The sequence below is a fragment of the Crinia signifera genome, chromosome 1 (assembly GCF_055691185.1).
Source record: "Crinia signifera chromosome 1, ASM5569118v1, whole genome shotgun sequence".
Classification (NCBI taxonomy): Eukaryota; Metazoa; Chordata; class Amphibia; order Anura; family Myobatrachidae; genus Crinia; species Crinia signifera.
In genome coordinates this window covers 161,982,339-161,997,323 of record NC_139217.1, presented here as the reverse complement: position 1 = coordinate 161,997,323, position 14,985 = coordinate 161,982,339, and the positions used below count along the sequence as shown (strand labels likewise).

Sequence of the window (14,985 nt, the reverse complement as noted above, 5' to 3'; positions counted from 1 at the left end):
CCCCTCGCCCCCTATAGAAATTTCAAAATGGCAAGGCGCTATTCTTGCCATGGTGGCAGGTGACAGTCACTGTACTCACAGCTCTGCCTTTAGCCTCCTGCTTAGATCGAGTCTCGTTGTTCTCGACACAGGCAGCTTCTGCCGCAGTGTCTTCTGCCTGGCTTCCGGCTCCTAAGGAAGTGGAACTTGCTCATGCCGGGAGATATAAGGTGGGTGACAGCGTCGGAGCGGGCTGGGTGACCGGGAGGAGCGAGCTGGGTGGCGGCGAGGAGCGGGCTGGGTGACGGGGAGGAGCGGGCTGGGTGACGGCGAGGAGCGGGCTGGGTGACGGGGAGGAGCGGGCTGGGTGACGGGGAGGAGCGGGCTGGGTGATGGGGAGGAATGGGCTGCCGCTGCAGAAAAATAAGCACTCTGCCAGGCGCCGCTGGTTCATTAAGTGCTCCACCGGGTGCCACTGCTTTTAGTAAAGGCGCAGCCCGGCAGTTCCGTGGGACTTGCAGGAGAAGGAAACTGGACCGGCGGGACTCGGGAGACAATGGAGCCAGGTGCCCCCCTTTAAGGCTGGAGCCCGGCGGCAGCTGACTCCATTGCCTCCGGGAGTTCCGCCACTGGGTTGTAAAATGTAATGACCCACAGGACCCTTTTATTGTCTGTCATTACAGGCATACACACTGGTCGATATAATGACCTATATCACTCATAAGTTCCAAAATGAGCAATATCGCTCGTTATTTTATCTAGTGTGTACGATGCTTAAATCCACAGATTGGAATATATACTTGCAATACATTTTGAGCGACTGAGTGAAACATTTTGTTGACTATGCATTTCTGAGGAAGGTGGTGAACTTCTTTTTTGGTTCCACTGTCAGCTATTTGTGTGTGCGTTATGCATATTTTGTCATAGTTTGTAATTTATCCTAATTAATTTTATGCTGAATATTAATACTCCCAGGACAATATATTGTATACTGCACTGCTCTGTCCTCAACGCCTCTGGGAATGGAGATCATTTGGGCATAAAGTGAGGCATAGAAGCTATTGTGTTACTAGGTATTTACGCTTTTAGTTCATCGGAATGTCAGTGTCACAGATCATTTTGCTGACAGAATCCCACATTCCTTATTTTATCCTAATCTTATATTTAACCATGTGACATTGTTAATTTTACTGTGTATTTGCTACAGGCTAACAAAGCTCGAGATATGGGGGCAAGAGTTTACTGTGTTGGAGTTCTGGATTTCAATTTAAATCAGGTGAACAGAATATGAAACTGCAAGCATTGTGATTAGTCAACAAACGTATTTCCATTGTCTTACGATTCAACATAGCAGTTTAGGCATTTATAATGTATAATAAAATAAAATTTAACACAATGGGCGGTATTCAATGCGGCCGGCGAGGGGGTTTGTATGGCGAGGATGGCTTTTCCTCACAGAAAACAAGCGATCCACGCTGTAAAATCCCCTCGCTGTATTCAATGTAAGGGCCAAATCCTCGCCATGACAGGATGTTGAGAATACTCTTAAATGGCAAATTTTGCCACAAATGCAGCGAGTCCACCGTATTTTGTGGCAAGCCCCACTGTTTTAATGGCCACACTCGCCATTTCCACTTTGCCTCAGGGAACAGGCAAGGTGGAAACAGTGAGTGAAGGGGAGTAAGTTGAATATTGATGGCGAGTTATCGGCACTTCTCACCGTCAATAGCTCACCATCAGGGGCATTGAAAACCCCTCAATGACTATGTACTCACATGCAAATTAGTTTAATATTATCTATCATGGTTTTATTTATTTTTTAATCTATTAGTATATGCAAAGCTTATGTAAAAGGTTTTAGTAAGCATATAGCTGATTCAGATATTTGTAAAAAAACAGATGGCAAATGATGCCCATGACTAGGATTATAAATTGCTTATTAGCACAAGGGGCTGTATTCCGAGATGAATGTAGTAGCACAGCTGCTGAATCACTGAACCCAACAGCATATATGCCTACTCTGCCGGATTCTGCAGGAGACACCCAAATTTTAGGTTACTCCCCTGCAGCTCCCAAAGAGTGGGCACCTCTCCCACATTTTGCCCTCTGCCTACTGAAGTGGGCAGAATAGGGAAATAAATACAGCAAAACCGCAGTCATGGCAGGTGAGGTGTGACCTATTGACATCATTGTATGCTAATCACACCATTTTAGCCCCACCACTGTGCAAATATTATCCTACAGTATAGCAGCAATACACCCAGTCTCGTCTTTGTAACCGCCCACCTGCTTCTTCCCTCTGGGCATCTCCTGTAGAGGAATAAAAAAATGTAGACAAGTATGATCAGGAGACAGACAGCTCCTGACGGCTTCTATGACCCACTGCTGCATCCAAAAATGCAGCAACGATTTGTCTGCATAAATATTGGTAATTTGACAAGGACACCAAAATGTCCCTTTTTTACAGGACCATACCTTCTCCGCCCCCAAATGAGCACAGCATTTTAATCAGGGCTGTGGCTTAGGGTGCACTACTACCCATGTCCCAGACAGAGCTGGACATGCGCAAATTTGAAAACATTGAAGATATACGCAACCATCGGTTTTGTGTACATCTCTGAATTTGGCCTGAGAATATTATACTTATATTAACTATAATGCATTGCATGGCTCATGCATATACTGTAAGGCTTTATTTTCTTGTTTTAATACAACACAAATCTACCCATACAGTATTTGCTTTCTAACACTTCATTTTTTCCTAAAGCTGGTAGCCATTGCTGACTCAGAAGAACATGTGTTTCCTGTTGAAGGTGGATTTAAAGCTTTAGGAGGGATCATTAATTCAGTAAGTATCACAAAGGAAATGGACTGGTTGTAAATTTCAGAATGTAGTAAGTTAGTATTCACAGCATAAGTGTAGGTGTAATAACTGCAGCTTGGTTGGATTTATATTCTCATGTAATACACGCATCATGTACTTTGCTTTAAAGAACAAATAAAATCTTATTTTAAAGTAATGTTACTTTAAGAGGGAGCAGCAAGTGGACTTTCACCTTACATGTGCACAAAACACATTGGTATGTTTTTCCAGGGGGAAGAAATGAATTTTAAAGCCTCTAAAAAATGTCTCTTTATAATAATGAAAATGCTTCAGTACATTTACTCCTGTATGCACAGTGCAATTGTCCGCATCCATTTTTACACTGTATGTATAGACAAATGTTAATACAGATTAATTGTCCTGTGGCTGATTAAAATAAGAGCTTACTGAGACTAGTATTAACAATACAATACAAATGAAATAACCCAGTGGTTCCCAAACTTTCTGAATCTTGGCACCCTACAGTATCAGAATTTTTTTCACGGCACCCCTAGGCCAAAAGTTTTTTACTGAGAATTTCAGATTTTTTTTTTAAGTTAAGAGAACAGGATGCACTTCTGTTTACCCAAATATTTAATTATTGGAAGCCGCAAGCACTGATTTTGCATATTTCATTCACCATAAATAATTTGAATTGGTTCTGGGCCACCAACCTGAGGCACCCTTGCAAGTGCTCCGAGGCACCCCAGGGAGCCTAGGCGCACAGTTTGGGAACCACTGATATAACCTAAGGGGTACATTTACTAAAGCTTCTAAACATGAAAATAGATGATATTACCCATAGCAATCAGTCTGATTCTGTCTTTCATTTGTCTATTGCATCCTAGAAAATGATAGACTCCATTGGATTGGTTAATATGGGAAACATCACCTCTTTTAAGTTTTAGAAGCTTTAATAAATACACAACTTTTAAAAAGTTTGGGGTCACTTAGAAATAACCTTATTTTTGAATGAAAAGCAGTTTTTACAATGAAGAAAGCAATAAACACCCACAGCCCTCTCAGTGCACCAGGTAAGTGCGACTCTGCTAGCATCAGGGGACTTATTGGCTGAAAATGCATCTTAGTCACAATATGAAGGGTACCCCCAGCAGACTGTGCTGATTAGTCATACAAGTGTCACATATCAAATTAACCAACACAGCCTTCTGATGTGCCCTTTGTAGAATTTACAGGTAAATAGATGGCAGTTTGGCAATGACAAAGCGGAATGAGTTTAGTTGTATGGGGACACATCTGTAGCTTCTTTAATAAACATGCGACTAAGATGTATTTTGTGTAAAAAAAAAAAAAAGACTCCTGACACTAGTTGAGTTGCACCAGAGCTGGCGGCTCATTGGTGTCAGCGAAGAACTCTCTGCTCCACAAGTTTTAGTACAAAATGCGCCCATTTTTGACTATTTGAGAGGATATGGTCGAACTTGCATCGATGAAAAATGGACGCCTTGCATAGGTACTGTATGTCCTGATTTTTCAACTAGCTGAAAAATCCAGACATGATTGAATAACCCCCATTATTGTAATGATTACCAGTAACTCAATAGAGCTGGTAGCAAGAAAGCTTTGCACAATGTGCAATATATTGAACATCTTCATATTTTCAATTTTCCATTATATATTTATGTGAAACTAAAAGTGCCCACACACAGTATGATTTTTTTTAAACAATATGGCCATTTCCCAACGATTGGAACAAGCAATCGGTTAAAAATGTACCATGTGTGGGCACGATAATGATCCAATGCTGGTGCCCGTGGGTCATTCATCAAACATGATCCCTTCAGCAGGTAGAAAGATGAACGACCTGACATGCACGATTTGTATGTATGATGACCGATGTGGCAAAGATATGGTATATGATTTGCAGGGTTAGAGGGGTCGTTAAACAACACATCTAACCCTCTGATCATTTACGCAATTGTTCTGTGTGTGGGCATGGTCAAGGGTGTTCTAGATTTCAAGGAAAATTGGATAGACATTGGATTGGATTGTGGGGGCACCTAGTGTACAATCAGATTGTACTTTTTGTAAATTGGTCCTGTACAACCCCATCCAATGGAAACAATTGCCCCATCTCAAAGTCAGCTGACTGACTGATAGTAGATAAAATGGCTTCAATATTGCAAAGACCCTCCCCCCACCAATTATTTTACAGTAACTTGATTAACATTTTGCTTGAGTCAGTGGTAATGGGACCTTCCTCTTGTCATAGATAAGCTTCCTGATTGAAGATCTGTTAAAGGAAAATACAGTTAATCTCAATTATTGACGTGGTTATTGTATCTATAAACATAAACCACACTATCATAAATTTTTGCATTTATAAATATTATTGAGAACTAATGGTGTACCTGATTTATTAAGTTGTTTTCAACTAAATGGGATTTGCACAGCCAAGCATCGTGAATTGAAAACAGCAAGTTTGATAGGTGCGCTACTATCTGCTGCTGGTACTGGGGTTGTCAGGCCCCAAAGATCTACTTGCTTAAGCATCGTGAATTGATTACTCCCTTAGAATCCAAGCAGAATATGACACTGCAGTCATCAACAGTGAAATACATCAGTGCTAAGGCTAAATATATTAGACAGCAGATAGCACACATTAGGGTTTATTAAAGTGGGAGTTTTAATGAGTGAGCGATGTTACCAAAAGCAACCAATCGAACACTATGAGTTACATTTAATAGGATGTGATTTTTCACCTCTTGTGATTTTTTAAAAAGTATTTCTCTGTTGCCAGCTTAGGCTAGTGCCTGCAAAATCAAGGGGAGAAACGTGTGGGGTCCCCTTTTGCCATCCAGGTCTATAGCAAGGAGAAACACAGCATTGGGATCCCCTTACCATGGGGCTGGATGCCTTTAGTTTGAAGGCCAAGTTGATTGGTTTGGACCCCACATTGGCAGGTTATTTATAGTCTTTCATTCATCTTTACATGCCCCCTCATTAACTATGCTTCCAGTCTACATAATGTAGAAATACAAATCTAGCTTTCTCTAAACTAATTTTTTTATGGCAATTGGGATTTTGCCAGGGTTTGGTATATTAGGCCGACAACGTATTGGAAAGCAATGTCTAGGTCGACATGAACAAGGTCCTCACTGGAAAAAGGATGACACATGAAAAGGTTGACATAAGTTTTTCAAGTTTCTTTGGTGTCAATGTCGACACCTGAGCATGTTTACCCCAATTAGTATGCCGTGTCCCCTTGCATGGCTCTCTTCGCTCTTTGTGCTTCGGACTACCATTCCCCATCAGAGTCTATAAGAATGGTAAAGTTTGAAAAAGTTCAAAAATTGAAAATTAAAATAGCAAAAGAATAAGTTTGAACTTTTTGCATGTCAACCATTGCTACCCTTTGCTTGTTTCAGCCTTTTGACCATGTCAACCATATAGTGTTGACCTATTAACTGGCCACGTAGACATTCTTTGTCAGCCATTTGAATACCTTTTTGCCCTCAACATTACACTGAGTATGCCGTCACAGAAGTAATGTATTATATACATAAAGCAATAACTTCTCCTCCTTTACCTTATATACAGTATCAGGCACACCAAGCAGATTCCCTGATAAGCAGCAGCCTGGTCTAGCAATAACAGATGTGAGCAGGGACTTATCAATATAATGGGCCAGATGTAATAGGGTGTGAGAATCAGAAAGTGAGAGATTTGGGGAGAATTCTCCCTTTTTTTTAAAGGGGCAATCATTTACACTGCAAAACTAGGTTGATTTTGGCATGTAATTGATTACCGCTTTAAAAAAATGGGAAAACTCTCCAAAAATCTCTCACTTTCTGATTCTCTCACTCTATTACATTTTGCCCATAGTGTACAGTCTACATTCTAGTAACTGATAGGGATGGGTTTTTAACCATTTTTGATGAGATTTTAGTTGTTTTCTGCTAGTATAAATCTGTATATTCAATTGAAGTGATTACATTTTTTTCTTCCAGCTGTAGTTCTTTTTAGTTTTAGATTTTATTTAGAAATTAAAACATTTGTAATGGGAAATCATCTGTTGTTTCAGCATTCAAATCAATAAAGCCAAATCAGCTCCCAATGTCCCAGGAAGAAACAATATTTAGTAAATGTAAATGATAACAATGCAGGAATTAGTTCTTTGAGGTCCTTCTTCTGGTATAAGCTTGAAAGTTTTGGAGTTGGAGTTTCAGATACGCTGATGAAAGAACAATGTGATGGTTGGGAAACATTGCAATCCCGGTATCCAGCCAGGAACATCAAAGGTTGCCGGCTGCCAGTTTCCAGTGGTCCCTATCACTGTCCATACAAAGTGTATGCCAGATATTTTTCTTATTTTCTAGTTGATGGACGTACACCAAAGAGATATTCTTTCTACCAATACAGATACAATTTGTAAGCAATCTTCTCCTAAATATCTGTTTCCTAGCTTCTCTTTGCAATTCCCTTGTAGTATGTGTAACTACAGTAAGTTTCCTGGTTTGCTGAGAATAGCTGCATAGTGTGTTGTGGTGGCACATGTTCAGTATGCAGATGTTTGGCATTGATTTAAAAAATATCACCATTTTATTTTTATGTTACCACAAAGAGAAGAAAACATTTCCTTTTTCATTCATTATGGTAGACTATACATAGAGTGGAATGTAATGCCGCCTGAGTTCGGTAGAAGCGCTGGATGCTGGCTGAACTCTGATGTTTTTTAAAGGGCCAATCACTTACAACAAAAACAAAAAGTGAGCGCTAAGGCAACTCTAAGTGTGTGGTGTTCCAGTTGCTAGCTAGGCGGGATTACCAATCCCAGGGAACAAAATAGGAACAGGTGGAGATAGCGCTAGGAACAACCAAATAATGTACGCCAGTAAAACGTAATATAATCAATAACATTTATATTAATTAATTAATTAAATAATATACATAAAAATAGCAATAACATATTTCATAAGTATATAGTTATATAGTTAAGTACCGGCCGATACAGCAAAAAAAAAAAATAGAAAAAATATGTAAAAAATATTTAAAATGCAAAAAAATGCATGCAAAAAAAGACAAGGGGTGGTTAATTTGTTCAGTATATAGTGAGCCAAAAGTTGGTATTGTTTCAATGTATAGCCATTTAGGTTGCAGTTACACTGGAATGATGGCTGTAGTGTAACTACCAGAGTACCTTGATACTAAGGGACTATATCCAGGTGTAGAGTGCAGACTCACTGACAGCAGCACATCGCTGTCTCACTGACAGCATCACATCCCTGCCTCACAGATCGGAGCACATCACTGTCTCACTGACAGCATCACATCCCTGCCTCACAGATCGGAGCACATCACTGTTTCACTGACAGCATCACATCCCTGCCTCACTGACAGCAGCACATCACTGTCTCACTGACAGCATCACATCCCTGCCTCACAGATTGGAGCACATCACTGTCTCACTGACAGCATCACATCCCTGCCTCACAGATCGTAGCACATCACTGTCTCACTGAGAGCATCACATCCCTGCCTCACAGATCGGAGCACATCACTGTCTCACTGACAGCAACACATCCCTGCCTCACAGATTGGAGCACATCACTGTCTCACTGACAGCATCACATCCCTGCCTCACAGATCGTAGCACATCACTGTCTCACTGAGAGCATCACATCCCTGCCTCACAGATCGGAGCACATCACTGTCTCACTGACAGCAACACATCCCTGCCTCACAGATAGAAGCCCATCACTGTCTCACTGACAATAGTACATCACTGTATCACTGACAGCAGCACATCACTGTCTTATTGACTGCAGCACATTCCTGCCTCACTGACAGCAGCTTATCCCTGTCTCACTGACAGCAGCACATCCCTTTCTTATTGACAGCAGCACATCCCTGCCTCACTGACAGCAGTCCATCCATGCCTCACTAACAGTATCACATCCCTGCCTCACTAACAGTAGCACATCTGTTCCTCACTGCCAGAAGAACATCCCTGCCTCACTGACAGCAGCACATCCTAGCCTCACTAACAGTAATAAATCTGTGCCTCACTGACAGAAGTGCATCTCTGCTTCACTAATAGCAGCGCTTCCTATCCTTACTGGCAGCAGCGCTTCCCCGCCTCACTGACAGCAGTGTTTCACTTCCCCACTGATAGCAGAACATCCCTGCCTTACTGACAGCAGATCATCCCTGCCTCACTGATAGCAGCACATCCCTGGCTCACTGACAGTAGCACAGCTGTGCCTCACTGACAGCAGCACACCCATGCATCAAAGACAGCAGTGCTTCCCTTTCTTGCTGACAGCAGAGTATCCCTGCCTCATTGACAGCAATGAATCCCTGCATCACTAAGATGAGTGCATACCTACCTAACTGACAGCAGCGCATACCTACCTCACTGGCAGCAGCATATCCCTGCATCAATGTCATCAGCACATCACTGATTTACTGACAGCAGCATTATCCTGCCTAAGGGACAGCAGCACATCACCACCTCAGTGACAGCAGAACGTCATCACCATTCCGAGAATAGCACATTGCAGCCACGCTGACAGCAGCACACCACTGCCCTACTGACAGCAGCAAATCACTGTCTCACTGACAGACATACACATTTCGGACAGAAAGATTTCATAAAATGTCAAAATTTACATCAATCCACCCCAGAGATGACAAAGAACACAAACTATTATTTCCTCCTATTCCATATCTATTTCAGTCTACATCATCTCACATAGAACTATTTTGTAACAACAGGGACACTGCCGGACCTGGGTGGGACACGGACAGTCCCAAAAAAACAGGACTGTACTACTAAAATCAGGACAGTTTGGAGGTATGATTTATGCCTAAAGTAAACTGGGAACTTTGCCAATCTCTACAATGAATAATACATTGTCTATGAGTGCCGAATAAGTGCATTAAAATACATGTTATAAGAAAAACTAGATGGATTTAATTGGTGTAATTAGTGTGTATGTTCTGCACCTGCAAGGAATGTAATGTATTTACATTATTTTTTATTACAGCATTATTATTTTTCATTAGAAAGTCATGTATACTAGAACCAAGCCAAAGGCTTTTTTATGTTTATTAAGTTTTTTTTTGTATAGTCGTTTTTTATTGAAGTTTATCAATAGTTATATAAACTATAGTGTGAATCCTGCATTGAGTCCCCACAGCAGAGATTGATTAGAGAATATATGTTCTTGGAATACATGAAATGTTTACTTTGAGCAAACAACATGTATATCAGTCTGAAATACTTTTCACTTTCTCTTCCTCTATTACCTGTCAATTATGTTACATTTGACAGCAGTGAGTTGTATTTTCCTGAAAGCTTAGATGTATTTCCTGCCTGAGGCTTACATTAAATTCTGTTGTGGTCTGCTCTATTTCCTTTTTAAGCTCTTCACCACTGAGAGACGGTTTACTGTTGGATCAACATTACGTGTGTCATTAAAGTTACTCAGTCTACATTTAAATCATATTATGTTTTATTCGCTTCCACTCATGGATCATGGGATCCCACAGTGGGGTAGGGTGAGCTTACTACAGTGATAAAAGAGGCTTTGGGATGGCTCTAATTACATTGATGATATCTTATATGTTATTATTCTTATTAGATATTTACAGGGCTTTGGTCTTAAATTGTTGAACATTAAACCAGAACAATATGTTCTGCTACAGTAAGCAGCATACCTCCCAACATTGGTGGAAGAGGAGGAGGGGCAGTTACGAGCCAAAGACATTCGGCCAAAATAGGGGGCATGGCCTTGGGGTCAGGGGGCATGGCCTATGATTGTTGTACTCCTGTGAGGCAACGCCCCATTTTCCCCACTGTGAGGATCATTGCCAGCGCTCTGAGAGATCCATATACAATTCCTGAACCATAAAATGATTTTTCCATGTGTAAGGGCCAGATGCACTAAGCTTCAAAAAGTGATAAAATGGATAGTGCTAAACAGCCAGCCAATCCGCTTGTAACGACCATGTCACAGGCTGGGTTTGAAAAATGTCAGGCATGAGCTGATTTATAAATCTTAATGCATCTGGCCCTCTGTCTGACACTTTCACGACTCTTCACAGAGAAAAGCTGTTTGAGGCCAGCATTAACGTCACATACCCTCCCTTAAGACTCCTGGGTATTCCTGTAATAACAGCGATCAACTCAATCAGCAGAATAGAGTGTGAGAAACTTCTTTGGTACTTGTGTATTATCACGGCGCCCATCGCATCGCATTGCATGCCACTAATTAAGGTATGCGATGGCATGCGATGGGACCCGATTTGAGCCTTTCCCCGGGCGTGAGTATACAATTTTAATATCGGGTCGCATCGCATGCCATTATAATGCGATGCGATCATGCCCGATTTGGGCTTATTCCCATGTTAAATGCCCCCCCAGACCCGATTTTTAACTGTATACCCACTCTGATGGGTAATGACTATGTTAAATGCCCCCCCCCCCTTTGTTAACGCCACCCCACTATGAATGCCAACTCAAAGCGTGGCGAGCGCAGCGAGCCCGCGAGGGGCGGCGGTACGCGTCCTCCAACCTTTTCATACCCCCACTATCCATGTCGGCGTGGAGTTGAATTTATATAGTATGGCGAGCCCGAACTGTGGGGAGGGGCCGTGGAATATATGTGAAGTCATCCGCGGCCCCTCGCAGGGCTCGCTGCGATTGCCTCACTGCGCTCGCCTCGCTTCGGGCTCAGTGGCTCCCTGCGCTCGCCTCGCTGCGCTCGCCTCGCTTCGGGCTCGGTGGCTCGTTGCGCTCGCCGCGCTATATAATAGCAACTCCATGCCCACAAGGATAGTGGGGGTATGAAAAGGTCGGAGGACACGTACCGCAGACACTCGCGGGCTCGCTGCGCTCGCCACGCTTCGGGTTGGCATTGATAGTGGGGTGGTGTTAACAATGGGGGGGCATTTAACATAGTCATTACCCATCAGGGTGGGTGTACAATCAGAAATCGGGTCTGGGGGGGTATTTAACATAGGAATCAGGCATTTGGGTGCCTGTACAATTAAAAATCGGGTCCAATCGCGTCGCATCGCATGCGATCACATCGCATGCGATCACATCACATGTGATGCAACGCAATTTTTTGGTTGTACAATGCCCTACGATGGAAAATGTGGGTGCCGTGATAACAACACAAGTACCACTTCTTTAATAAACAGGAATTGTGTTACTGCCTGGTTTACAGAAAGCAAGCTACAAAGTGTGCATCAGCAGAGCATGTGTCATTCAGCTTTTGTCATATGCTATTTTCAGTGCCTGAAATTCCAAACCATTGTTTTTAGATGTTATCACATCTTATATTTATATACACTACTACACTGTAGTATTGATTTCTAGTCTGTTACTTCAGAATCAGAATCACTTTATTGCCAAGTATATCAGTGCACACAATACACGAGGAATTTGTTTCCGATAACCGCTGCTCCCATACAGTATACATACATAACAGACTAATACCAAACAGGACCGATAAACGTGGGGGAGGCATTCTGGTTGCTAGGTACATGTGTAAATTTTTAGTTGCAGATAGGGTGGGATGACCGTCCATTGAGTTTATTAGGGAAATTGCTTGCGGGGAAAAACTGTTCCTGTGTCTGAGATCCGAACCGATGATTTTTTCTGCTGTTTTTACATTTCATTATAATCTCTTCCTGTCGTGAGCTGAGGCCGAGCCATACCAAACTATAATGGAGGTACTGATCACGGATTGGATAATAGCTGAGTAGAAGAGCACCAGGAGTTCCTGCGGCAGTTTGAACTTCCTGAGTTGGCGTAGGAAGAACAGCCTCTGCTGGGCTTTTCCCACAATGGCGTCTATGTTGATGCTCCACTTAAGGTCTTTGGCAATCGTGGAGCCTAGGAATCTGAAGGATTCCACTACCACTACTGCACTCCCCTAAACTGTTAGTGGGGGAGCGTAAGGGGGTTCTTCCTGAAGTTTATGATTATCTCAACTGTCTTTGATGTATTCAACTTTAAGTGATTAGCCAATTCACCTCTTGCCTGTAGGCAGACTCTACTCCATCTGTGATCAGACCAATTAGCGTGGTGTCATCTGCGAATTTGATGAGTTTTACTGATGTGTCCTCAGCACTGCAGTCCTTGGTATAAAGAGGTAAGGGGGAGAGGACACACCCTTGGGGGGCTCCCATGCTGGTGGATCGTATGCAGAGGTGAATTTACCCATCCTGACTCTCTGCTCCCCTTCCGTTAGGAAGTTTAACATCCACGAGCATAAACCTTCCATGATGCCTAGTTGTCGTATTTTTAAGTCCAGCAGGCCTGATAGGATGGTGTTGAATGCCGAGCTGAAGTCCACAAACAGTATCCTCGCATACTTTCCTGTTGCATCCACATGCTGCAAGATGTGATGCAACCCCAGGTTCACCACGTCCTCTGCTGATCTGTTGGCTCTGTAGGCAAACTGGAGAGGGTTGAGGAGGAAACCCACTGTGGACTTTATATGGGCCAGTACCAGCCGTTCCAACGTCTTAATCACCACCGATGTCAGTGCTACAGGCCTGTAGTTGTTCAGTTTCGCAGATGCTGCAAGTTTGCACAGGGATGATGTTCGAGCTCTTTAAGCAGGCTGGCACTACACCGTGTCAAGTGACTTGTTGAAGATGGCTGTGAAGTTTGCAGCCAGTGGAGCCGCACATGTTTTTAGGGCAGATGGAGATCCGCCATCAGGCCCCAGAGTTTTCCTGGACTTCAGCCATCTGCAAAGCATTGTAACTTTTCTGATGTCCGCCTGAGGAATTTGCACAGCGTCAAGTGAGCTTGAGGGAGCCGCCATCCCAGCAGGGTTTGTCGCCGCTTCTGTGTGCCTCTTCCTTGGTGAGATGTAGCTTCCTTAGCTTAGCTGTAAACCAGGGCTTGTTGTTAGCATAGATGCGGACAGGTTTTGATGACACACACAGTTCCTCACAGAAGTTGACGTATGCCGTTTCAGTCTCAGCTAAGTCATTGAGGTCGTTAGCTGCAGACTCAAAAACATTCCAGTCGGTGCATTCAAAGCATGCTTGCAGGTGTTGTTTGTTTTCGCTGGTCCACCTCCTCGGCCACTTGACGACCGGCTTGGCAGATCTCACTATTTGCTTGTAGGTGGGAAGTAGGTGTACCAGGCAGTGGTACACTTTATAATGTGGCAGGTGTTGTGACCTATGTTTCCAAGGCATTAATACTTACTTGTAATAAACGTATATAACTTTTGTTTGTTAATGTAAGGTATCCTATTTTATATGGGTTTGATATAATAGAGCTACAGAAAATACACAGTCAAAAGGTAGATCACATATGGTTGCCACTTCCTGCTAGCAGGAGTCTGAGAATGTCTGTGTTGGCAGTTAATTTTATAGAGAGTCATAAATTAATTTTATTGTGATTTATTTTAATTTTTTGTATTTGTGTGTGTGTGGTCCACATGGATGATAAATGCAGCAAACAACTTGTGTCAACCATTTGTATCACCCATCATCATGTAAATCTTTGTATCTGTCAACTATAAACACAGATGACCTTTTACCTTTCAACTTTTTTTTTTTTAATTAAGTCTTTATTTGTATTTCCACATATCACAACATCACATAAAAAAAATTTCATCCGGTAATCAAATCACAATTTACAATTTACATATACAAAAAAAAAAAAACGAAGACACACGAACCCCCAGACAAGAATCCATACACTCTTCCACACATACATAATACCATGTCCACCAATACCACCTTTTGACCATGTCAGTCGGTTGACCATGTCTAGCTAATGCATGTCGAACATATGGGGTCAACCAATTGACTGTCTAACTAGACACTGTCTATCCACTGACTGGAACCCATTTTATTTTTTAGTTTACTAATTTGTTGCAATTTGTCTTAATGGCATGTTGAGTGGCCAGTGCAGATTATAAGGGGTACATTTGCTAAAGCTTGTATAAATTAAAAGAGGGGATGTGGCCCCAACCAATCAGATTCATTTTCTAGGATGTAATAGAGAAATGATAGACAACATCTGATTGGTTGATATGGGCAACGTCACCTCTTTTCACTTTTAGAAGCTTTATTAAATTACCCCTAAGTGACATTTTGGGTGACATTCTATGGAGTGAGATAAATGCGCATGTTTTTATATC

At 42.2% G+C, this 14,985-nt stretch overlaps 1 protein-coding gene across 1 annotated transcript in view; it reads left to right on the top strand.

Moving 5' to 3' along the window:
* Positions 1–14,985, top strand: part of ANTXR2 (ANTXR cell adhesion molecule 2) — a 182,744-nt gene that overhangs the window by 54,420 nt on the left and 113,339 nt on the right. The window contains exons 7-8 of the mRNA XM_083175623.1: positions 1,187–1,255; positions 2,747–2,827. Coding sequence (XP_083031749.1) covers positions 1,187–1,255; positions 2,747–2,827 — 150 coding nt within the window. The remainder of the gene's footprint in view (positions 1–1,186; positions 1,256–2,746; positions 2,828–14,985) is intronic.